General features: G+C 37.3%; 1 protein-coding gene across 8 annotated transcripts in view; it reads right to left on the bottom strand.

The window, feature by feature from the left end:
* Positions 1 to 27,445, bottom strand: part of St7 (suppression of tumorigenicity 7) — a 312,701-nt gene that overhangs the window by 150,492 nt on the left and 134,764 nt on the right. For 3 of the 8 annotated variants that reach the window (XM_045160307.1, XM_045160306.1, XM_045160304.1), the window contains exon 2: positions 4,290 to 4,335. The exons of 3 other annotated variants lie outside the window; for them this stretch is intronic. In XM_045160307.1, the coding sequence (XP_045016242.1) occupies positions 4,290 to 4,297 (8 nt within the window). In that variant the 5' untranslated portion in view covers positions 4,298 to 4,335. Of the gene's footprint in view, positions 1 to 4,289; positions 4,336 to 11,998; positions 12,058 to 27,445 lie in introns of those variants that run through there. 2 more of the 8 variants (XM_045160303.1, XM_045160305.1) reach the window with 2 other exon arrangements.

Genomic DNA, 27,445 nt, shown 5'->3' with positions numbered 1-27,445 from the left:
GAAGATATTTACCATTCATGAGCAGAACTGTGATGAAGACCGATGTGTATGGTAGTAACAGAGTAGTTAGATAAAATGGACAACTTTGGTAGTTCAGGGGCAGCTCAAGTAATACCACAAAGGTGGAGAGCTGGGCAGATTGGATGATGCAGGAGAAAATTCAATAGTATATAGCTCTTAGCAATGAGAAAAAGGGACAGAGTCTGAGGAACACTGGTGAAATGGGTTTGAGAGTTAGAGATGGTGAGTGGTGGCTGAATTTAGGAGTAAGGAAGATTTCTATAGACTATCAGGCAGTGAAGAGAAGCAAACTCAGCACAATGAATAACTTAAGTGATAAGCCAGGATAAGTAAGCATCTAATGAGTTAAGGACAAAATCCAAACTTTCATCCCACTGTAAGCCCTTTTGAGAATTATAATGCTGGTTCATCTTCATACCACATTTTTAAAATATTTTATTTATTCGAGAGAGAGAAAAAAAGAGAGACAGAGAATGGGTATGCAAGGGCCTCTAGCCACTGCAAATAAACTCCAAATGCATGCACCACTTTGTGCAACTGGTTTACATGGGTTCTGTGGAATCAAATGTGGATCCTTAGGCTTTGCAGGCAAGCGCCTTAATTACTAAGCTATCTCTCCAGCCCCATACCAAATTTTTTAAAGCCATATGGTCAATCATTAGAAATGTGTCAATATTCTCTGAGAGTTCTTTTCATATATGCCTTTAAGAAAAAATAAAACATAGGGAAGCATTTTAATTGACTTGATTTTTAATCTAAAAATTATACCTATGTATATTCCTTTTTAACAGTGGGCATTACATGACCATATAAATATAATTACTTTCTATTTGGTTTGTTGTGTTTTGGGGGCTTTCTATTAATTTACATGCTCTGTTTTAAAACCCTCCATTAATTCACATTTGAAGTTTGCCTCAAAGAAAGATAATGATTTGTAACAAAGAAGAAATTGTAGGCTATCAGGAGTAAAATCCAAATGTGATTCTAAGTTTGCTTTTTCTTTGTTACATCCTCTAAAAGCCTGGTGACTAATTTACTTCTTACACAGAAGGCATGGTGGGAGCTACAGTACAGCCACGTCCTCTGAATGAGAGAAGAGGTTAAAGGATAAGCCACCAGCAAGCTGTTCCACCTGCCTGGTTGCTCAAATAACCCTGTGACTTCACTCTTCTCGATTCTTATGACCATAGTTAGCTTCACATTTCCACTGAGTGACAAGTTCCTTTTCCACGGGGCACTAAAGGTCATCATCCAAGGTCTAGGACTGGTTGCGAACTGCAAGGGGTAAAATCACAAATGTACCTAGCTTCACAAAATATCTGCAGGTGAGAGGCAATAGAAATAGACTGATATTTTCAAATGGCAATAAGCCCATTTCTTAAAATAAATAATAAAGTCTATAAAAAGATAACTCTAAATCCCAAATACCTTATGATACAAATGTTGCTAGTCCTTGTGGGTGACAATTTTTATTTTAGCTTCTATCCTTAATATTTCTAGTGATTTCCAGACATTGCCATGCCCCACTATAAATGATCTACTCATCTGTGATGCAGAAAACAAGTTGTGTTGTTTAGTTAGTAATTGCCAAATGTCTAGATCTGAAGAACCAGGCAAGTTCCCTCAAAGTGGGTCTGTAGCTGGTTGTACAAAAGGTTAATGAAACCACAATCATCTGAGAGGCTGAGAAGGAGGATGGTTATGAGTTCCAGGCCAGCTTGGGCAACAGAATGAGTTTGAAGTCAGCCTGGGCTACAGTGAGATCCTGCCTGAAAAAAAAAAAAAAAAGCTTGAGCTAGAGAGATGATTTAGCTGTTAAGGCGTTTGCCTGGAAAGCCCAACGACCAGGGTTTGATTCCCCAGAACCCATGTAAAGGCACATGCACAAAGTGGTGCATGTCTTTGGAGTTTGTTTGAAGCGCTAGAGGCCCTGGCACACACATTCTGACTGTCTGTAGTTCTTTTATTTCTCTCTGCTTGCAAATAAATAAGTAAAAATATTTTTAAAAACCCAAATGTCACTATACTAAATATGCTCAGCTGTATACAGTGACCACACATGTGTAAATCATAAACATTGTTTAATACCCGAAGGAAGCCTAAGTGGAGAGACATGTCATTACGTGAAATGGTACAAGTACTGGTTTAAATGCCTTCTGAAGAATGAAGAGCAAACAGCCACAAAATATTCACAGCATTAAAATGAGTTATTTTTCTGGCTTCATCACAGGCAAAACCAGATTTAGAAATGATGGGAATGTAACATGAAACAGACTGACAGCTGCAGTGAAAAAATCAGATAGGACCTTGTTGCTGCAAAGAGAGACTCATAAAAACTCCCACTTGTAGGATGCTGACGAAGACTATGTCTCAAGCCTCTGAGTATGAAATAATCACTTTCTTCTGTCACAGGGCACCATAAACTCCATGTGATTCTCTTCTTTCATTTTCACTGCCTAGCCTTCTGCTTTCTTCTTTCTTGTACAGAATTGGTGTGTGCCTGTCTCTTATTTCTTCTGAGCTTCTTAGGAGCCACTACTGTGAATGACACATGCATCACACAAATGGGCACACCCAAAAGACAGATAATCAGAACCTACTGTTCAAGAACCAGGAAATAAAAAAAACATGACCACCTGAGATTTGTAAAAGTAAAAGTAAAAAGAAAATCTTTGGGCTGGAGGGATGGCTTAGCAGTTGAGGTGTTTGCCCGCAAAGCCAAAGGACCCAGGTTCAATTCCCTAGGACCCATGTTAGCCAGATGCACAAGGGGGCACACGTATCTGGAGTTTCTTTGCAGTGGCTGAAGGCCCTGGCATTCCTATTCTCTCTCTCTCCCTCTCTTCCTCCCTCTTTCTCCCCCCTCCTTCTTCTCTGTCAAAGGAACAAATAAATAAAAATATTTTTTAAAAAAACAATCTATGTTCTCAACAAATTAGTAAAGAAAGCAAAGCCTGATCTTATTCCTGAAAATTATAAAACTTTTATAACTGCAATTGCTAATTGGCTAAGTTTTTTTTAATTCTTTTAAAGTTTAACATGCAGTGGAACTTGATTTCTTCCCATAAATAACAATGACAATAATGACAGCAAATATTCATGTAACCTCATGAACACCAATGTTATAAGTATTTTATTCATCATCTTGTCTAATTTTCGTATCAACCATGAAACAATAAATGTCATTACATTCCCTATTTTTAAAGACATAGAAAGTGACCTTTCTTTCACTTGCTGTTAATTAAAGGCACACAGCTGGAAAGCAGCAGACCTACAGTAGAAACTTAGGCAAACTGGCTCTGAAGGCTGAATCCTGACCACTGTTTTAAGAGCTTCTCCCATCAGATGGATCACATAGCAACTCTCAGCCTAGATGCACACAGTGCTGTACACAGACACACACAGAGAGAGAGATCCAGTGGAATCATTCCTTTCCAACTGCCCTGTCCTCAGTGTCCAACCTCCTTTCTCTCACCCACATTATCACATCTCTGGTCTGTCTCCTCGAGGCTATCACTCAGCATTCAAACTAGCCTATCTGCTACCCTGCCACACTAGCCACCCTTCCAAGATAGGGGAATCACTCCATCTCAGACTAAAGATTACTACAAGTTGATACATAAGAAGCTAACTCTCAGAAATAATGTCACCTAGGGTTTTTTTCCTAGGACTATAAAAATCTTCTGATTTCTGGTTTGTCCCTGAAACTTATTACATCATATTAAAGCAGAAAGTATAATTTCTGTTGCTAAATTTAGAATCTCAAACTTAAGTATTTAGATGCCTAATTTTCCCCACAATGTCTGTTCAGGGCAAGTGTTTTGCCACTGACCTACATCCCTGTCCCAAGCATTTGGATTCTTGCCATATTTTACCAAATGACTATATCTTTCACATATATTCACAAACAATTCTTCAGCTTTATTTTCCCATTAATTTTTTATTATTATTCATTAATAAAGAGAATTCAGAGGAGAAAACACAGCCAGGAAGCTGGCACTCAGCATCTCACCTTACAATGCTGCTGCCTCTATATGCTTACATGGATATCTCTGTACCTGCCCTATCTTTTAGACTGAGACAAAGAAGATATACACACAAATGCTTACTGTTTTCTTTCTTTCTTAACAGTTGAAGACATATACCTATTTATTTACATATAATAGAGAAGTTAAAAGATAATGTTATATAATCATATATTATGTAAAACATATTATTTGCTAATAATTTAATATAATAGTCAACCCTTAAGAAGATTGAGTACATACCTATTCATATGCTTGTTTTGATTGCTTCATGGTTCTTACTAAAATACTAAAAAGAGATATTATTCAATAAATAGTTGATCAATTTCTAACTTTAAAGATCATGCTGAAATATATCCTGTCCTTAAATATATACTTTACAACAAGCACAGGAACTATTTTATCCTATAAGGATCAACAAACAACTTAAAGTCAAAATCTAGCCCACCACCTATTGTTCTCGGCTGGTTTTGTGCAAAAACAGGGGAGTTGGATAGGAACGGTCCTCCCACAGTGTCATGCGGTAAAGGTATGCGTCTCAGCTGGTGCACTAGGAAGAGGTGATTGAACCAAAAGGAACAAACTTCATCAATAGGCTATCAGAAGATGAGGCATGGTTGCAGGAAATGTGTTCCTGAAGACATGCTTTAATGGCACATTCACACCTTGTCCCCTTTCTATTTGCCATGAGGCAAGCAATTTTGCCCCTCTACACCCTTCTGCCACAATGTTCTGCCTCACAAATTCCAGAAACACTAGAGTCAGCCCTGTGGACTGGTGCTTCTAAAACCATTAGTGAAAATAAATAAATCCTGCATGTTTTTAAACTGTTTTTCTCAGGTATACTTTTCCCCAGAAACAAAAAGACTAATACATTGTGGCAGGAACTGTACAACCCACAAAGCTAAAAATGTTTATATCTGGCCCTTAACCAAAAGAATTTGCTGAGGAGTCCTGTTTTACATCAAGTGCTTCTCTAGTGTTTTCTACTAACATATCTCTAATTGCAAGAGAAAATGATTATATTACTTCAGGGGAGTTATGAGCCCTGCTTTGAAAGCATAGAGTCAGACAACTATTTGCCCCTTTAAGTCCTGTTAGGAAAACCTCAGTATTCCAATGATGTTGTCTGTTCCTCTATTTAAAAAAAAAAAAAAGTTACTACAGGGACTAGAGAGATTAGTGGTTAAAGTGTTTGCCTGCAAAACCTAAGAACCGAGGTTTGATTCCCCAGAACCCACATAAGCCAGACACACATAGTGGCACATACATATGGAATTCATTTGCAGTGGCTACAGGTCCTGATGTGCCCATTATCTTTCTTTTTCTCTTTCTTCCTCCCCCCCCCCACTAGTAAATAACTATGACTAAAAAATACTGTAATTTCAGCCTGATATACTTTCATTGTAATATTCTCAGCTCTGTTAACTATTAATTAGTACTTTAAATGTATATTTACCATAAAAATATTTTGTATGCCCAAACTAGACTCCGACACTGTTATCAAGTCTGGTATTTCGGGGTTTTAATTATGAATAATCTATAATTTTACATTGATGAAACTGACATTTTTAAAATATTTTTTTATTTATTGATTTGAGAGTAAAAGAGAGAGAAAGGGAGACAGAGAGTGAATGGACGTGCCAGGGCTTCCAGCCACTGCAAATGAACTCCAGACGTGTGCGCCCCTTGTGCATCTGCCTAACGTGGGTCCTGGGGAATCGAGCCTCAAACCGGGGTCCTTAGGCTTCACAGGCAAGTGCTTAACTGCTAAGCCATCTCTCCAGCCTGAAACTGATATTTTTATATGGCTTGTGAACTGGTTCAGATGCGAAAGTCATTCCAGAAGTCTATACACATGAATGAAGCACCTTTTTGTTGTTCTTTAAAATCCACCACATACCCAAGAATTAATCTATAGAAATAGCAGTGAACACATACTAGTATTTACCTTCAAGATTAATATATATTTGTAAAATATATTAAAATTATATATTAAATATAATACATATTATATAGGCTATATAATAAAATATATATTTAAATATATACATTTTTTGAAGACTAATATAACTGTAAAAACAAACAAAGTCACTCCCAAACCAAATTGTCTAAAAAAGAAAATGGTTAAATGTTCCAAATCCATATGATATAAAGGTATGCAGATAACCCATTTTAATCTTTAAAATCTAGATTATATAACTGTGCATAGCCTGATATTCAATAAAATATTTATTTTATACATTTGCTTTATGTATAGAAATATAAACATATGTAATTTCTAGAAAATGTAGAAGAGGAAATAAGGAAGGGTATAAACATAGCAAATGTTCCAATAGTGTTTACCTCTGGAAGATAGAAGCATAATAGTCTTTTTGTCTATTTCACTACAGATTTGAATTTTGAATTTTTACTACATATGGTTTTTTAAAAACTTTTATTTGTTTATTAGAGACAGAGATAGAGAGAGAGAGAGAGAGAGAGAGAGAGAGGGAGAGAGAGGCAGGGAGGGAGGGAGGGAGAATGGGTATGCCAGGGCCTCTTTCCACGGTAAACAAACTCCAGATGCATGTGCCACCTTGTGCATCTGGCTCATGTGGAACCTGTACAATCAAACCTGGGTCTTTAGGTTTCACAAGCAAGCACCTTAACGGCTAAGCCATCTCTCCAGCCCTGTGTTGTGTTTTTTCATTGGAGAAGAAAAGGTTTTCAAAGCATGGCATAAAACTAAGATCTAGGGAGCAGTTGCATGTGAACAATGGGATTATAGCAAACTTTCTCTTTACATTCACATTTTTACAGTCAAATCTTTTATAAATCTTATTATTTGATACTATGTAAAGGCATATATAGTTCTTAAAACAATCATCACAGGATAGGTGTTTTTATTTTTTCTTCAAAGAATAACTCATTTTCTAAAGCAGGGATTTGCAGAAAATTTTAAAATAATGAAATTTATTTTCCTTTAAACCAAGATACTTAAGAATAAACTAACAGAATAAAAGAAACAGCAGTAATAAATGAAAATCTCTTAGCTTAAGAAGGTTTTCTAAGACAAAGAGAAAAAATAAGATTGGTGCTTATATTATCTGAATTTCAGTTTTAGGAAGATGGTATATGAGCACTGAAATAATTTTAATATCTACAACTCTACTAATCTATTGTGACATTCTTTGTTTCAGTGATTTAGGACTGTATAAAAACAGAACACAGATGTATTTTACAACTTAAAAGCTGTTTGCAAGTCACTTAGGAAGCCAGGGACTGACTATACACAGACACACTGAGCAATGTCATCCACCCAAGCACCATCCCCAACCTTCAGTGCTGTGGCCGGCTGTTGTCATGATTTCACTGCTGAACTACAGCTAATTACATGGCAGATGAAGTCACCCCAGACAATTAACTAATAGAGTGGACAGTGATTGTCTTAAGAATGCTTTGCATATGCTAATTCAAACTCAATCAACCATACAGACATCCATGCAACTGTGACTCTTGTTCTATTCTTTTTCAAGCTTTATAATAGAAGGAATGACCCCAATGCAGAGCATCTTGCTTGCTACCATGTAGCTGGCAGTCAGCCCTTTCCAGCTGGGCATGAATTTCTATGCCTTACCATGGGCTTTAAGAGGCACTGTTCACAGAAAATTGCTGTGTAGTGGCAAATTGGTAATAGTCGAATAATGCCAAAAGAAAGAATGAAAGTAGCATGGTAATTTGGATTCACAATGCTTATACAGTAACCCACTAAGTACATTGAATTTGTGTCACCAGATGTCTGGATTATCACATCAGCCCTACTCTTAAGACTAAAAGTGATAAAAACATGATTATAGTTCTTGAAATCCTTTTATTCTATTCTGTTAAACTACTGAAATGCCCAGCTATAACTTCTTTTCTTTTTCACTGTATGGGAAAGTAAACCTAGAGCCTAAGCATTGTACTGCTGAGCTATATATCACCAGCCTTTTTATTGCTTTATAATTTGAAATAGGGTCACCCTAAATTATCCAGGCTGGACCTGAGTCCACTGCATAGCCGAGGCTGGCCTCAAACTTGCAATCCTCTTTCCTCAACATTCCATGTAGCTGGGATAACAGGCCTATGTCACCAAGCTCAGGCTCCAGTTATATTTGCTGAACATTACAGAGCTAAAAACTATGCTTTGGATTCTATGTTAGTGTTGTATAAAACTACTATATGTAGATAGCTACAGCCAAGTTTTTGGTTCTGTCCTTCAGTCCCTGATAGCTACATGGAATGCTATTTCTAGAAAAGATCTAGGGTGTCAAACTGACCTTTTGCCACATCAATAACTAAACCTCTGGTCAATTTTACTCACTATGAATTAGAAATTTAGATTAATGACAAATCAACACAGAATTTAAGCTTATAGCCTACAAATTTTTGTAACTTGCATCATAAAAGTCTGACCTCACTAATAAAGAAAATGTTTTTAGAAATCAATATATTTCACAACCTACAATGTGATATCCCTTTTCACAAATAAAAGTCTGACAGCGTATATTTTTTCAGGTTTGCATAAAGTGAGGTCAACCCATGTGCTACCTATAGTGTTCACAACATTATTTCTACTCATATTATGCCCCACAAATTGTTAAATGGCATAGAAACCTCATCCAGCACAATCTCAGCTTACTGGACCATACCACATTAGCACAATACCTAAGCAGCATCAAGATAGACTTGCCAAATTCTTGAATGTGATTCCTTCTGTGGTTTCAGACTATCCTTTACGCCCTAGAATAAGTTTGTGTGCCAGCTATATCTAGACAAACAAGCACATTTGATATCTCTGTGTGTCTATAAAGGCTTTATAGAAAAGAGGCAGTATTATAAATCACTCAGTATTCTTAAAAAGGAGTTTGGAGTGTATGTACATATACACACTGGGTCAGTTAGATTCTAGATAGGTCTCTCAATAAGCTAAATACAAAAAGCATAATCTAGAAAGCTAGATTCTGGATAGGCATCTTGATGAAATCTTAAACTCACAACCTGGAAATGACATGTCTACTTCCAGTTTAGCTGCCAATTTATCGGAATATTGTGTGTCTTAATCTATTTTTAAAACATGGTATTATGAAATTCTTTCAGCATTTCTAATAAAGACTGGGAAAAAATATTTAATTATAGGAATGGAATCCCCTGCAATTTATGCTCTGGAAAACACTAAGGGCAGGCAGATTAAACAATGAAGAGTCCTTTGCCAGCAACATTTCCATACTGGCTCAGGCCTCACACAGGCTTGCTCCTCAGAACAGGAAAATGCACAGTAACAAGAATGCAAAAATACACTTTTCCTTCTCTGTTTCACCCAAACCTGTACGGAGTGAGCTGCAAGGAAACCGCTGCCTGCAGTGAAAGGCTGAATTGCTAAGTCTTCCAATTAGTCCAAGTGTTTTAACTTGGGATGAAAGGCACAACTAACCACTACAGTACCTAGCTCTCATTTCTATTAGTTCACCCACCTCCACGCCTTTATTTCTGTATGCATGACTTCCATCATGGAACAAAGTAAGAATGGTCACCAAGATGAGTTTAGTGGACTACAACACATACTCAAAAGAATAAACAGAATTTATAAACTTTTAACTCTGGGTGCATATACTCTTAAATACATGAAGGACACTAGTCATTAATATACTTTTCCATGAGTAAGACATTTTAGTAGATTTTCATTTTCGTTATTTTTTTATTCCTTATAAAAGCTTAGGAAGGGGCCAAGAATTATTCTGATTACTTATCACTGGTTTTCACCTTCGTCACCAAGAGATAATTCTTAAATGCTCAGTTCCTTGGACTGAAACTAGATGAGAATTAGCCAACTGCATTGAAAATTAATACATTTACCAATAACTCAGACTGTGAGGTCATTGATAGTTCATTCAGCTGCAGGGTTTATTAATTTGCAATCTGTCTAAGCAGAGTGCAAATGCAGAGAGAGCAGTGTTCTCCACAGCCCCATCCCTTACCAGCAAACCAGAGCTTCAGCTCACTGCAACTCCATGTTTACTAAGAAGCCAATCAAGTCTAATTTTGCATGGGTCTATCTAAATTCCATTGTCTATGTAGTCTAGTTCTGGTTTTCTTAACTTTTCCTGATAGCATTATAATTTACAAGGTTTAATCTTCCAAAATCTTATTAAAACAAAAGGCTATTATTTTGTCTCGTTAGTTGAAGTCACATTGTATCAAACAATTTTTATATACAAATTAGGCCTGGAAATTCATAGATAGGTATAAATTAGCATTATTTTGTCAAACCAGCTCATAGTGTGTTTAAAAAAAAAAAAAGAAACAGATGAAGCGGACAGGACTTTGAGTATTTTAAATTTCCTGAGAGCAAAGCACCATATATGACAGGAGAAAAAAAAAAAAACTAGCCATTTAAGTCAAATTAATTGTACTAGGAAATCACGTTAACAGTCTCTGTGAGTGTAAAATTAGAGTACAAATACATAGAGAAGACAATTTCAAGTAACTAGTTTGAGTTTGGCCTTAATTTCTGAACGATTAAGATGAAAATTTCAATCCAATGATCTGCTGGTGATACTTCTAATTATATTTCTCCATTACAAAATATTTAATGTTGTTGGGCATTCGTGGTACATGCAGAGTAAGAAGTTTGAGGTCACCCTGAGACTACATATGAATTCCATCCAGGTCAACCTGAGCTACAGCCAGACCCTACCTTGAAACACTAAAACAAAACAAAATAAAAGTTTAATGGTCTAAGAGAACAGCACTCATGAAACAGAAGTGAAGTTAGTTTGTGATGGATTCTTGGAAGCTATGAAAATATGCATTTTGCTTACTTGCTTGCTTAACAAATATGTGTACAGAGCTAATTAGGACTAAACACCTCTATATATCTTACAATGTAGGCTTATTTAATCCATCTAGCTACCTTGTGAGGTAATTAACACTACTGTTCCCATTTTGCCATTGGGGACACAAACATAGAAAAGATAGAGGACTTTCCCCAAGTCATAAAAATATGTAGGGAAAGAAGTAGGACCGAAGCTACTTGGGACAGAGAATTTGCACTCATAACCACTGATGCACTCATGCACTGCCCACCACAGCAAGCACCAGTGATATGTTGCCTATACAGGCAGTTATTACTCAGTAACTGTAGGCCTTCTTGGGGACAGGAATGATGCAAACAGAAGACAAAGTAGATGTCCCTACAAAACATATGTTGTTTTTTTAATTTGCCTTATAGCGTTGCACCTGATCATGTCCCAAAGTCCCTTTCTCCAAGATCGTACTTTCTTCCCCAAGGAAATAATGTACAACATGAATAATTTTCCATTTCCAGATGTATCTCAACTCATATAAAATGCTATACATTATTAGACCATGGGGAGGCCTATAGGTAGAGCTTATTATTAAATAGCTTATTAATGTCTCCTGGGTATCTTACATTTTTTTCTGCTTCTTTTCCCAGGTCTCACTCCAATCACCTGTTTTTAGCCCACCCTTGTCAGGATGGCTCTTTAAAACTAAAGTTCAGCCTCTGAACACTGAAGCCCAACCTCCTTGCCTCCTGCTGGATGACAGCACAGCAGGCTGGGACTTCTATAACTGCAGGCCTGTGACTATTAGTTCACATGCTCCCCCTTTCTTTCTCTCAGATCTTCTGCTGTGGCTTCTGTGTGCTCTTGTGGCACTTCATGACTGTGCATGACAGTGGGCTCTGAGCTTGACCTGACATGCTGGGCTCTGTCCAAATTTGAAGCTAGACTGGCTTAAGTATCTCCTTCCATGTTCTGGCTTCTTCCTTGCTAGAGTGAATTAGCTCTGCCTGGCCAGATCCCAAGAAGTGACAAATCAAATAGGCTCAATAGATGGTAATTAAACCGCTGGCTCACAAGCCCAGAATAGATTGTCAATGCAATTTCTCAGTGCTCCCTGTTACTTACTGAGTGAACATGCAGTTTCACACTTAGTTTTAAAACTTGAGCTCTCTCCAACAGGATTCCTAGAGTAAATAAATGCAAAATTAAGAGTTATTCTATGGAAAAAATTACAGCAAATACAAAACATAATCTGGGAAGGACTTGGTACTTCTAAATTCAAAGTATCTATTACCAAGTGGGTTATGATCACTTATCTTGGTTCCTATCTAAGCTGAGTAAAATGACTAACTTAACAGTGATGTAGGTCATTTTCTTTTTTAAAACTGTATTTATTGTCAACACATATTAATTGTATAGAACAATGGGCTTCACTATTGCATTTTCATATATGCATATATCACACTTTGAATATATCCACTGTAGTATTGCCCTTCCTTACTCTTTCCAACACCCTTCTACTTCTCTAGTAGTTCCCCTTTAAGTTAGATCACTTTAAAATCTAATCTAGTATCTTTTTCTTTCTTAATTCCTTTAGAATCTCTAAGTAAGCTATTCAGAAGATAATTATGCAATGACACTAGCTGAAAGTGAGGGCTGAAGATAGACTTGGAAATAGGCCTTCAGTGAGAAAAATATAGATATAACTTACTGCTCTTTAATACATTTTTAAAGAATATATTAATATGAATATGCTTTTCTTCTCTATTTGAACCATATGACTATATAATTATTTCGCTAGGAAATGTGAATTGAAAAAACAAACCCTATCTCGCATTACATGAGAATTATTCCATCAAGACATTAGTACAGATGCTCTCACTCTAAAAATAGGATGCTGCAGACTTAATCAAAGCAGTATATCAACAAAGAGTATTGCCTCCTCTGTAAGCTCTCATTCTTCACTCCCTTTCCACTGTGGATTTCTAGTTGACTACTGACCACTAATAATGATACCCACAAAGATGGTCAGGAGAGTTTCTGGAATATGTAAAGGAACAATTAACTGTTGCCAAGAGAAAGCAAACTACTTAAAGTGTAGTGTGTTCTGCCATTGATATCTTTCTCACAGACCAGACATGCTTGCTGGTGATACCCAAAGAATCAAATATGTTAGGCAATTTTCCTTACTGATAATGTTTCACAGATTAGATTGCCACATCTTTGCCCACAAAGTATACTGATTGGGTGGGTGACCTCTTAGCAATGAAACATCCATCTTACTGTACCAATATGATCAATTTCAATATACAGGCTGTGGTGGTTTGATTCAGGTGTCTCCAATAAACTTAGGTGTTCCGAATGCTAGGTTCCCAGCTGATGGAGATTTTGAAATTAATACCTCCAGGAGGCAGTGTATTGTTGGGGGAGGGCTTATGGGTATTATAGCCAGTTTCACCATGCCAGTGTTTGGCACACTCTCCTGCTCCTGTTGTCCACCTTATGTGGCCAGGGGGGTGATGTCCACCCTCTGCTCATGCCATCGTTTTCCCCTGCCATTGTGGAGCTTCCCTCGAGCCTGTAAGCCAAAATAAACCTCTTTTTTCCCCACAAGCTGCTCTTAATTCAGTGATTTCTACCAGCAATGCTAACCTGACTGCAACAGTAATGTTGGTACCGAGGAGTAGGATTGCTGCTAGACACCTAACTGTGTGGCTTTGGCCTTTTGAAGCTGATTTTCAAGAGGAATGTGGAAGGATTTGAAACCTTGGCCTAAGAGATGCCTTGCAGCTTGATGGACTATTCTGGACAGAGTTGACAGACCTGAATGCAGTAAGAACTATGGAATGTGAGGTTTGGCTTATGAGGGTGAGAAGAAGCTTTGCTTGGACTTGGCTAGCAGTTTGTGTGAGAAGCTTACTGTTATACTTGTGTCCTGAGAAGTTGTGCAGGGTTGCTTTGCATAGAAATGAACTGGTGTAAGTAGAGTGGTATGACACAGAAAAAAATGAAATCTTTGGGCCTAAACTGCTACCTATTCACCTGTGAATTGTTTGAGAGATAACAACTATTGAGATTGGGCCAGATGACCTGCACTGGGGCAACAAGAATGTAGACTCTTTTGAAGGAGACTGAGTGCTCAAGGAGAGTCTTGTTCTTCAAGTTCTGCTTTATTCCACCCTGGATTAACAAACTGGCACCCAACCAGGTACTATGAAGTATAATAAATGCAGGAAAGAGAGGGCCATTGAGTTTGCAACAGTCTTGTGTTTTGGAAATGGCCATGGGCAGTGTGAAGTAAATTTGCTAGTTGCCTGCATGGAGACCCCATGAGACCATGAGGATGAACTGTGGCTTGCAGTGGAGACCCAGTGGAGATGCTGGAACCACAGGATGGCTGCCCAGGAGAGCTATCAGCCCCAGAAGAAGTTTACCAGGACTATAAGTAGCCAAGCTGGAGGGGAGGAATTAGAACTCCAGAGACTTGTTGTTCATTAAAATGGAGACCTGTCACTGGCTAGAGTTGTTGGGCTTGAAGCTACAGGATTTGATGTTTGCCCTGGTTGTTTTAAGTCTTGTATTTCTTTGCTATGCCAATGCCATCTTTTGCAGTATGAGTGTTTATTCTGTGCCATTATGGGTTTTGGAGGAACTTTTTGGTATCATGGCTCAGTTAAAAGATCTTGGACCTTGGGGATGTATGAACATCATTGGAATTTATAAAAAACTATGGGGATTTTTAAAGTTGGATGAATGTATTGCATTTTACATCATTTATGGTTATCAGTTTATGGGGCCAAGGGTGGAATGTGGTGGTTTGATTCAGGTGACCCCATAAACTTAGGTGTTCTGAATGCTAGGTTCTCAGCTGATAGAGATTTAGAAATTAACACCTCCAGGAGGCAGAGTATTGTTGGGGGTGGGATTATGGGTGCTATAGCCAGCTTCCCCTTGCCAGTGTCTAGTACACTCTCCTGTTGCTATTGTCCACCTTATGTGGGCCAGGAGGTGATGTCCACCCTCTTCTCATGCCATCATTTCCCCCTGCCATCATGGAGCTTCCCCTCAAGCCTGTAAGCCAAAATAAACCTTTTTTCCCACAAGCTGCTCTTAGTTTGGTGATTTCTTCCAGTAATTTGAACCTGACTGTAACACATGCTATGCCACAAAAACGACCAAGAAGGCCTGAATGAAAACTGTCAATCAGGCTGTTTAGGTCTTACTTTGACAGAGCACCACATGGTGACTTTGAAGAACATGACTGAACTGGAAAACACTTTACATCACCTCTCTACAAGTAGGACTGCTAGGAGAGGTTTTAGCTTAATTGAGGGAGGAACAATTTGAGAAACAGTGTGGTAACATTGAAATTTTTATAGTGCAGGATATCTCAGAGGTTCATATGTGCTAAATGTACTATAACTCTCCAGAACAAATGTAAGACAAAGTGAATGCTTATTTAAAGGTCAAACCTTTAGAACATCTTTGTGGGGTGGGGGAGGCACCTGTGTGTAGAGGCAAGAAGACAACCTCAGTGTTGCTGCTCAGAAACACTGCCCAACTTTTTTTTGAGACAGGTTTTCTTATGAGCCTAGAGATTGTGAATTAGGCTAAACTGGCCAGCCAAAGAGCCTCAGGGATCCTCCCTCCTGTGTCTACCTCCTCGTCTCTGGGATTACAAATGAATGCCACCATTTCCAGTTTTTTAAGATGGGTTCTAAGGACTCAACTTAGGTCTTCATGCTTGCAAGGCAAGCACTTTTGAGCTATTTTTCCAACCCTAGAATATCTTTTCAGTGAATATATGTAATATAAAACTTAGCGTTTTGGTCAATGTTAAGTGTATGGTTGGGGGGGGGGGGTTCGAGGTAGGGTATCACTGTAACCCAGGCTGACCTGGTATTCACTATGTTATCTCAAGGTGGTCTCAAACTCATGACAATCCTCCTACCTCTGCCTTCTGAGTGCTGGTATTAAAGGCGTGTGCCACCAAGCTCTGCTTTTCCAAAACATTTAACCTTGCCAAACCGAAACTCAATGACCATTAAACCACAGCTTGCCATTTCCCCCTCCTACTAGCTACTGGAAATTACCCTTAGAACTTAGAATCACAAGTAATAATTCACAGAACTCACTTGTGAAGAGACTACTTCATCTGTTATAATTCATCCTCTCATTTAACAGAAGTGAAAATGAGCCTGAAGCAGTGAGACAGGTCTAGAAGTCAGACTATGAAACTTTCAGACTGGCTTCTTTAAACAAAACTAAGTGTAGAAAGTGGAAATCTTCTAAGTATCCAACTTCTACTATATATTCTGAAATTAGTTGCTATCTGTCAATCCCATTTGAAATACTTATCTAAAGAATTCTTTCCAAGCCATACTAAGTTCATGATTCTGCAAACTGGGGTGCATATAACATCAGAAAGAGTACTCTTAATGACAGCAGTGACTTTACTTGATAATTAGAAGATGAAATATTTTACATTAAAATAATCATGGATATACTTCAGGCTGGATACAAAATAATATTTCAAAAAGAATCATGTTTCTACAGTAAGGGGCTTTGCTTTGTGAAGCACAGAGTTGGTAGGTTGCTTGCAGATTAAACAGCTGCAGAACATAGTATACAATCCCACGTGGGAAGCATGAGAAACACTGAACTGGGGCCTCCTGGAATCATAGGTCAGAAGTGCCTTGGAACTCACAAACCAAAGTGGGCTGCCACATGCACCTAGCCAAGTCACTACAATTGCCAAAGTTCTTAAGAACCTGTCTCTTAATGACCATCTAAAAATTCCACAGAATGAACAAGTTAGGAGACTCTTTCTGCAATAATATCCAAAAGGACATACAAGAAGTGCTATCATTAACATCATGTTCAGGATAAAACAGTATATATGATTAATAACAAAAGACAAGGGTTGAGTCAAGGTCCTGTTTTGAACTTCCATTGTGGGGCACATAGCTCAGTTGTTACTTTGAATTTTACATCTATGAAACTTAAAATAGTTATGTTGCATATTTTTTGTAGTTTTCATCTATGAAGTACTGTCAATATTCTAAGCTTTGGAAATGACCAGTGGCTTTCCAGTATAAAATATATTAATAACCTTCCTTTTATTTTAGTTGTGCTCGAGCAGGTGCCTTGAAGCATCCAGCACTCAGAGCTAAGTGCAATCACAGGAAGATAGGCATGTTCTTGTCCAGCATCACATATTATTTCCCTATTGTCCTAGCAATGGGCTTTCTTTCCACATGGCATTTCCTTTTAATGTACCTCAAAAGATGGTTTCTCAGTATAACTGCATCAGTATGTTAATACTGACACTAAGCTCTTGGTGTTTATTCTCCCCCAGCTGCTGTTTCACCCTCTGTAAAATCATGGTAATCAAAATGAAAGGCAAAATGGTGTATTAAACACACAGAGAGCGAGTTCTGTGTAAGGTAAGAGGCATGTGCCATGAATATTAATGTAACCCAAACAATTATAATCATTAGATTTGACTTTCTGTGATAAAAAGGAACACACAAGAAGAACTGGTACACGTTAGTTGCTCCCAACATGAAAAAACTGCATTTGCCCCTGGTGAAAGTTAGGAAGCTCTGCTTTCATCATTTATCACTCTTATCTTTTCTAATTGATAAACAACTCTGTATTCCCAACTCGGTAAGGCAACTCACTTTAACCAGGACCATTTATAAGTTAACAAAATAATTCTGAATTCGCATTAATTGAAGATATATGACATAGTATAGATGAATGGTGATAACGTAGAAAACTAGGGATGAAATAATTTTAGAAAAAGTTAAACTTAAGTGGCTGGTTAATTTGTAAGCAACCTTCTCTGTATTTCAGTAAGTGGGATAAACAACAGGAGCAGAAACATAGAACTAGACTGAACTATTCCCTACCCTGAAGCACAAGTAGAAAAGGGGAAGGGAAAGAAAAGAAAGGGCAGTCAAAATGAGAAATAAAGAAATAATGATTCACTCAATAAGAGACCTAAACTATGAAATCCACGATATATGATGCTATCTTTGAATCTTTATATCATAAATTAGATTACCAAAGGAGGACTAAATGATCAGACTTATTAAATGCTTCTATTTTGTTCTAAAAGCATAAAAATATCAAATCACTTATATACAAGGATGAAACAGAAAGGCAGTTTGACTAGCTTTAACAAAACACTTCATCAGCTATATCGCAGCTTAACACACATGTCAACAATGGGTGAAATATGCACGGTGTAGAATTTAAGACCATTTAAGGAAAGCCTCCTTTTAGTACATGAGGAAAGACAACATATGAATTTTCTGTTTAGAATGCTACAAAAATTGTCTCCTTGACCAAAAAGTCCAAGTTCTCCAGAATCTCTTCCCAGCTCAGTTCCACTTCTGGACCTCCATGCATCCTTTGGTTTTCGAAAATATCCTGTTAAATCAGTTTACAAATACCTTGCATTGTTCTCTGTACCTGACCAGGTTCCCCGTGAACATTCATTCACCTTTCAAGTGAAATCTCATCACCCTGGGCAACCTTTGCCAAGAATTCTGAAGGTCAGTTCATATACCCTTTTAGTAATAAGGTCCACTAACTTAATTGCCCCCTTAGCTACACACACACACGCACACACACACACACACACACACACACACACACACCATACAGTGACTATCAATTCCCAGTTTCCCTTACTATGTTCAAAACTGAATGTCATTTTTTACTAGACTCTCTTTCCCCCTCTTGTAATAGACCCTATTAAAATCTGTTTTTAAATACCATTCAGCTGTGAGTTTCTTAGTCTTTGCGTCACTCTTGAAATCTTGACACTACTTCATATCATTAAAAATAAAGATGCCAATGTCCTCCAGCGAGAATGAGTTAGAGGAAATGCCTGAGAAACAATTCAAAAGAATGATTATAAATATGTTCAAAGAGGTCAGAGAACAAATCAAAAGAAACAAAGAAGAAATCAAAGAGGAAATCAAAGGAATCAAAGAAGAGGCAGGACACCAATTTCATGAAATAAAGAAGGCAATACAAGACATAAATAAGGATATAGAAATAATAAAGAAAAATCAGTCAGAATTACTAGCAGTGAAGAACACAGTTAATGAAATAAAAAACTCTGTAGAAAATCTCACCAGTAGGATGGATGAGGGAGAGGACAGAATTACCTAAGCTAGAAGACCAGGTGGCAGATCTAATACAGTCCAACAAAGAGAAAGACAAGCTTATAGAAAAGTATGAGTGGGAATTTCAAGATATTCGGGACACTATGAAAAGATCCAATATAAGAATTTAGGGCAGAGTAGAAGGAGAAGAAATCCACTCCAAAGGCATAGTAGGAGTCTTCAACAAAATCACAGAAGAAAATTTTCCCCAAATTGGGAAAGAGGTGCCAATGCAGATACAGGAAGGCTTTAGAACCCGAGCCAGACAAAAGCCGGAAAGAACCTCTCCTAGCCATATTATAATCAAACTTCCAAACACACACACCAAAGAAAAAATATTGAAAGCAGTTAGAGAGAAAAATCAAGTTACGTACAAAAGCAAGCCCATCAGGATTACAGCAGATTATTCAACACAAACTTTTAAAGCCAGAAGGGCTTGGAGTGATATATTCCTAGATCTGAAACATAACAACTGTCAACCAAGGTTACTTTATCCTGCAAAGTTATCCATTCAAATAGACGGAGAAATAAGGACATTACATGACAAAAGCAGATTAAAGGAGTATTTGAAGACAAAACCAGCTCTTCAGAAAATACTTGATAGAATCTTCCATGACTTTCTGTGATAAAAAGGAACACACAAGAAGAACTGGTACACGTTAGTTGCTCCCAACATGAAAAAACTGCATTTGCCCCTGGTGAAAGTTAGGAAGCTCTGCTTTCATCATTTATCACTCTTATCTTTTCTAATTGATAAACAACTCTGTATTCCCAACTCGGTAAGGCAACTCACTTTAACCAGGACCATTTATAAGTTAACAAAATAATTCTGAATTTGCATTAATTGAAGATATATGACATAGTATAGATGAATGGTGATAATGTAGAAAACTAGGGATGAAATAATTTTAGAAAAAGTTAAACTTAAGTGGCTGGTTAATTTGTAAGCAACCTTCTCTGTATTTAAGTAAGTGGGATAAACAACAGGAGCAGAAACATAGAACTAGACTGAACTATTCCCTACCCTGAAGCACAAGTAGAAAAGGGGAAGGGAAAGAAAAGAAAGGGCAGTCAAAATGAGAAATACAGAAATAATGATTCACTCAATAAGAGACCTAAACTATGAAATCCACGATATATGATGCTATCTTTGAATCTTTATATCATAAATTAGATTACCAAAGGAGGACTAAATGATCAGACTTATTAAATGCTTCCATTTTGTTCTAAAAGCATAAAAATATCAAATCACTTATATACAAGGATGAAACAGAAAGGCAGTTTGACTAGCTTTAACAAAACACTTCATCAGCTATATCCCAGCTTAACACACATGTCAACAATGGGTGAAATATGCACGGTGTAGAATTTAAGACCATTTAAGGAAAGCCTCCTTTTAGTACATGAGGAAAGACAACATATGAATTTTCTGTTTAGAATGCTACAAAAATTGTCTCCTTGACCAAAAAGTCCAAGTTCTCCAGAATCTCTTCCCAGCTCAGTTCCACTTCTGGACCTCCATGCATCCTTTGGTTTCGAAAATATCCTGTTAAATCAGTTTACAAATACCTTGCATTGTTCTCTGTACCTGACCAGGTTCCCCGTGAACATTCATTCACCTTTCAAGTGAAATCTCATCACCCTGGGCAACCTTTGCCAAGAATTCTGAAGGTCAGTTCATATACCCTTTTAGTAATAAGGTCCACTAACTTCATTGCCCCCTTGGCTACACACACACACACAAACACACACACACACACACACACACACACACCATACAGTGACTATCAATTCCCAGTTTCCCTTACTGTGTTCAAAACTGAATGTCATTTTTTACTAGACTCTCTTTCCCCCTCTTGTAATAGACCCTATTAAAATCTGTTTTTAAATACCATTCAGCTGTGAGTTTCTTAAGTCTTTGCGTCACTCTTGAAATCTTGACACTACTTCATATCATTAAAAATAAAGATGCCAATGTCCTCCAGCGAGAATGAGTTAGAGGAAATGCCTGAGAAAGAATTCAAAAGAATGATTATAAATATGTTCAAAGAGGTCAGAGAACAAATCAAAAGAAACAAAGAAGAAATCAAAGAGGAAATCAAAGGAATCAAAGAAGACGCAGGACACCAATTTCATGAAATAAAGAAGGCAATACAAGACATAAATAAGGATATAGAAATAATAAAGAAAAATCAGTCAGAATTACTAGCAGTGAAGAACACAGTAATGAAATAAAAAACTCTGTAGAAAATCTCACCAGTAGGATGGATGAGGGAGAGGACAGAATTACCTAAGCTAGAAGACCAGGTGGCAGATCTAATACAGTCCAACAAAGAGAAAGACAAGCTTATAGAAAAGTATGAGTGGGAATTTCAAGATATTCGGGACACTATGAAAAGATCCAATATAAGAATTTAGGGCATAGTAGAAGGAGAAGAAATCCACTCCAAAGGCATAGTAGGAGTCTTCAACAAAATCACAGAAGAAAATTTCCCCCAAATTGGGAAAGAGGTGCCAATGCAGAGACAGGAAGCCTTTAGAACCCCAGCCAGACAAAAGCCGGAAAGAACCTCTCCTAGCCATATTATAATCAAACTTCCAAACACACACACCAAAGAAAAAATATTGAAAGCAGTTAGAGAGAAAAATCAAGTTACGTACAAAAGCAAGCCCATCAGGATTACAGCAGATTATTCAACACAAACTTTTAAAGCCAGAAGGGCTTGGAGTGATATATTCCTAGATCTGAAGCATAACAACTGTCAACCAAGGTTACTTTATCCTGCAAAGTTATCCATTCAAATAGACGGAGAAATAAGGATATTACATCACAAAAGCAGATTAAAGGAGTATTTGAAGACAAAACCAGCTCTTCAGAAAATACTTGATAGACTCTTCCAAGCTGAAGAAAAGGAAAAGCACACATACAAGGAACCTATAAAAACAAGCAATACTCAAATACTAGTTAACAGAAGAGAGCACAGGTAGAACCGGAACCACAAAAAAAATATGGCAAACATAAATACACACCTTTCAATAATATCTCTTAATATCAACGGCCTCAATGCCCCAACGAAAAGACATAGGTTTGCAGACTGGGTTAAAAAGCAGGATCCTACAATTTTTTGTCTCCAAGAAACTCATCTTTCTACAAAGGACAGACATTATCTTAGGGTGAAAGGTTGGAAGACGGTGCTTCAAGCAAATGGGCCTAGAAAACAAGCAGGGGTTGCTATCCTAATATCGGACAAGGTAGACTTTAGTCCAAAGTTAGTCAAGAAAGATGAGGAAGGTCACTTTATATTGACTAAGGGCACACTCCAACAGGAGGACATTACAATCCTAAACATATATGCACCTAACATGGGGGCTCCCAAATTCGTCAAACAAACACTATTAGAACTAAGGTCACAGATAACACCAAACACAGTGGTGGTGGGTGACTTTAACACCCCACTCTCATCAATTGACAGGTCATCCAGGGAAGAAATAAACAGAGAGGCATCTGGACTAAATGAGGTGGTCATAGAAGGAATGGACTTAACAGATATATACAGGACATTTCATCCAAAGGCTGCAGAATATACATTCTTTTCAGCAGCACATGGAACATTCTCTAAAATACACCATATATTAGGACACAAAGAAAATCTTAACAAATTCAGGAAAATTGAAACAATTCCTTGCATTCTATGTGATCACAATGGAATTAAACTACAAATCAGTAGCAAGAAAGGCTATAGAGCATACACAAAATCATGGAAACTAAACAATACACTACTAAATGATGAATGGGTCAATGAAGAAATCAAGAAGGAAATCAAAAAATTTATAGAGTCAAATGATAATGAGAACACAACATACCAAAATCTCTGGGACACAATGAAGGCAGTTCTAAAAGGTAATTTTATAGCCTTAAGTGCCTATAATAAGAAATTAGAAAGGTCGCAAGTAAACGACCTAATGCTTCACCTTAAAGCCTTGGAAAAAGAAGAACAAGGCAAACCTAAATCAGTAGATGGGAAGAAATAATAAAGATTAGGGCAGAAATTAATGAAATAGAAACAAAAAGAACAATCCAAAGAATTAATGAAACAAAGAGTTGGTTCTTTGAAAGGATAAACAAGATTGATAAACCCTTAGCAAATCTGACCAAAAGAAAGAGAGAAGAGACACAAATTAATAAAATCAGAGATGAACAAGGTAAAAACACAACAGATTACAGAGAAATTCAAAAAATCACAGGGACATACTATAAAAGCATACACTCCACAAAGTATGAAAATCTGAAAGAAATGGATGATTTCCTTGATCTATGTGACCTCACTAAATTAAATCAAAATGAGATTAATCACTTAAACAGACCTATAACATACATGGAGATCCGAACAGTTATCAATAATCTCGCAACTAAAAAAAGCCCAGGCCCGGATGGATTCACGGCTGAATTTTACCAGACGTTTAAGGGAGAGCTAACACCATTGCTTCTTAAGCTTTTCCAGGAAATAGAAAAAAAAAGGAATCCTACCAAACTCCTTCTATGAGGCCAGCATCACCCTGATACCAAAACCAGGCAAAGATAGAACAAAAAAAGAAAATTACAGACCAATCTCCCTCATGAACATAGATGCAAAAATTCTCAACAAAATATTGGCAAACAGAATATCAAAAAGATCATTTACCCTGAGCAAGTAGGCTTTATCCCAGAGATGCAGGGATGGTTAAACATACGCAAATCTATAAATGTAATACATTACATAAATGGGTTGAAGGACAAAAATCACATGATCATCTCATTAGACACAGAGAAAGCATTTGACAAAATCCAACATCCCTTCATGATAAAAGTCCTACAGAGACTGGGAATAGAAGGAACATATCTCAATATAATAAAGGCTATTTATGACAAGCCTACAGCCAACATATTACTAAATGGGGAAAAACTGGAAGCTTTCCCACTAAAATCAGGAACAAGACAAGGGTGTCCACTGTCCCAACTTTTATTTAATATAATTTTGGAAGTCTTAGCCATAGCAATAAGGCAAGAGACACACATAAAAGAGATACAAATTGGAAAGGAAGAGATCAAGTTATCATTATTTGCAGATGACATGATTCTATACATAAATGACCCTAAAGACTCTACTAGCAAACTGTTAGAGCTGATCAAAACCTACAGCAATGTAGCAGGATACAAAATAACTACACAGAAATCAGTAGCCTTCATATATGCTAACAACAAACACACAGAGGATGAAATCAGAGAATCACTCCCATTCACAATTGCATAAAAAAAAATAAAGTACCTTGGAATAAACCTAACCAAGCAAGTAAAGAATCTCTACAATGAGAACTTTAAAACACTCATGCGAGAAATTGCAGAAGACACTAGAAAGTGGAGAAACATCCCTTGTTCCTGGATTGGAAGAATCAATATTGTGAAAACGGCAATCTTACCTAAAGCAATCTACACATTTCATGCAATCCCTATCAAAATTCCAAAGGCTTTCTTCATGGAAATAGAAAAAAAACAATCCAAAAATTCATTTGGAATCACAAAAAACCTCGAATTTCTAAATAATACTGAGCAACAAAAATGAGGCTGGTGGTATCACCATACCTGATTTTAACCTATACTACAGAGCCATAGTAACAAAAATAGCATGGTACCGGCACAAAAACAGACATGTAGATCAGTGGAACAGAATAGAGGACCCAGATGTAAGCCCAAGTAGCTATAGCCACATGATATTCGATAAAAATGCCAAAAATACTCATTGGAGAAGAGACAGCCTCTTCAGCAAATGGTGTTTTGAAAACTGGATATATATCTGCAGAAGGATGAAAATAGATTCTTCTCTCTCACTATGCACAAGAATTAAGTCCAAATGGATTAAAGACCTTAACATCAGACCTAAAACTCTGAAACTGCTAGAGGAAAAAGTAGGGGAAACCCTCCAACATATTGGTCTTGGCAAAGACTTTCTGAATACAACCCCGATTGCTCAGGCAATAAAACCACAGATTAATCACTGGGACCTCATGAAATTACAAAGATTTTGCACTGCAAAGGACACAGTGAAAAAAGGAAAGAGGCAACCTACAGAATGGGAAAAAATCTTCACCAGCTATATATCTGATAGAGGATTAATATCTAGGATATACAAAGAACTCAAAAAGTTAAATAATAAGAAATCAAACAAGCCAATCAAAAAAATGGGCTATGGAGCTAAATAAAGCATTCTCAAAGGAAGAAATACAAATGGCAATTAAGCATCTAAAAAAATGTTCTACATCACTAGTCATCAGGGAAATGCAGATTGAAACTACATTGAAATTCCATCTCACTCCTGTCAGATTGGCCACCATCATGAAAACAAACAATCATATATGTTGGCAGGGATGTGGAAAAAAAGGAACCCTTCTACACTGCTGGTGGGAATGCAGTCTGGTCCAGCCATTGTGGAAAACAGTGTGGAGGTTCCTAAAACAGCTAAAGATTGATCTACCATATGACCCAGCTATAGCGCTCCTAGTCGTATATCCTAAGGACTCATCTCATTTCCTTAGAAGTATGTGCTCAACCATGGAAATAGAAAAAAACAATCCAAAAATTCATTTGGAATTACAAAAAACCTCGAATATCTAAATAATACTGAGCAACAAAAATGAGGCTGGTGGTATCACCATACCTGATTTTAACCTATACTACAGAGCCATAGTAACAAAAATAGCATGGTACTGGCTATTATTGCTGCTCAACTTATAATAGCCGGGAAATGGAACCTTCCTAGATGGCCCTCAACTGATGAGTGGATAATGAAGATTTGGCACATTTATACAATGGAGTTCTACTCAGTGGTAAAGAAAAATGAAGTTATGAAATTTGCAGAAAAATGGATGGACCTGGAAAGGATTATACTAAGTGAGGTAACCCAGGCCCAGAAAGCCAAGCGCCACATGTTCTCTCTCATATGTGGATCCTAGCTACAGATGATTGGGCTTCTGTGTGAGAATGAAAATACTTAGTAGCAGAGGCCAGTAAGTTTAAAAGGAGACATAAAGGGAAGAGAAAGGAAGGGAGGAGGACACTTAATAGGTTGATATTGTATATATGTAATTACAATGATTGTAATGGGGAGGTAATATGATAGAGAATGGAATTTCAAATGGGAAAGTGTGGGGGTGGGGAGGGAGGGAATTACCATGGGATACATTTTGTAATCATGGAAAATGTTAATAAAAATTTTTAAAAAAAGAGGTAAAAATGTTTGGGCTGGATAGATGGCTTAGTGGTTAAAGCACTTGCCTGCAAAGCCTAAGGACCCAGGTTCGAATCCCCAGTGTCCATGTAAGCCAGATGGACAAGGTGTCACATGCATTTGGAGTGCATTCACAGTGGCTAGAGGCCCTGGTATGCCCATTCTCTATCTCTCTGTGTTAAACAAATAAGTAAATAAATAAATCATAAACCTAAAAAAGTAAAAAAAAAATTAATAATAAAATAAAAAAATAAAGCTGCCATGTGACCCAACAATTCCACCACTTGGTATAAATCCATGAGATATGAGACATATTCCCATACACAAATTTGTGCAAAACCCATCTACAAGTATCTTCATCAAAGCCAAAATGGAGAAACAACTCAAATGCCCATCAGTTGATGAACAGACAAACCCAATATGATATACTCATCTAATACAATTCAGTAATAAAAAGCAATGAGCAGCAGTACATGCAAAATGCAGATGGGCCTTGAAAACATTATGCTAAATGATGGCCATTCACAGAAGGCTATGCATAACATGATCCACTTACATAAAATTTCCAGAAAAAAAAAATCCAGAGACAGAAAGTAGATTAGTGGCTTCCACAGAATGATGAGAGAGGAAAGTGGGAAGTGACTGGTAATGGGTATAGGGTTTCTTTTGGGGGTAGTGAAAAGGTTCTAAAATTAGACAGTGGTAATAACTGTACAAGTCTGTGAATACACTCAAAACCACTAATTTGAAGCCAGGCATGGTGGTGCATGCCTTTAATAACAGCACTCGGGAGGCAGAGGTAGGAGGATCACTGTGAGTTGTAGGGCAGCCTGAGACTACATAGTGACTTCCAGGTCAGCCTGGGTTATAGGAAGACCCTACCTCGAAAAACCAAAAACCGTGAATTGAACATTTCAAAGGGTAGATTTTATTATACATGAATTACATCTCAATAAAGCTATTACTAAAATAAATGTAAGTTATTGATATGGTTCATTTTTCAATACACATTTGTTAAGAGCCTCCTATCTGGTAGGCAATGGAAACACAGCAGTATACACATGGCTTATGTCCTCCCACAATCTACAGTTTTAGGAAGGAAACCTTAAATGGTTAATCTTCATTGTTAA

Source organism: Jaculus jaculus, chromosome 10, assembly GCF_020740685.1.
Source record: "Jaculus jaculus isolate mJacJac1 chromosome 10, mJacJac1.mat.Y.cur, whole genome shotgun sequence".
Taxonomy (NCBI): domain Eukaryota; kingdom Metazoa; phylum Chordata; class Mammalia; order Rodentia; family Dipodidae; genus Jaculus; species Jaculus jaculus.
The sequence above is the reverse complement of the archived record's forward strand: the minus strand, read 5'-3'. Positions and strand labels throughout refer to the sequence as shown.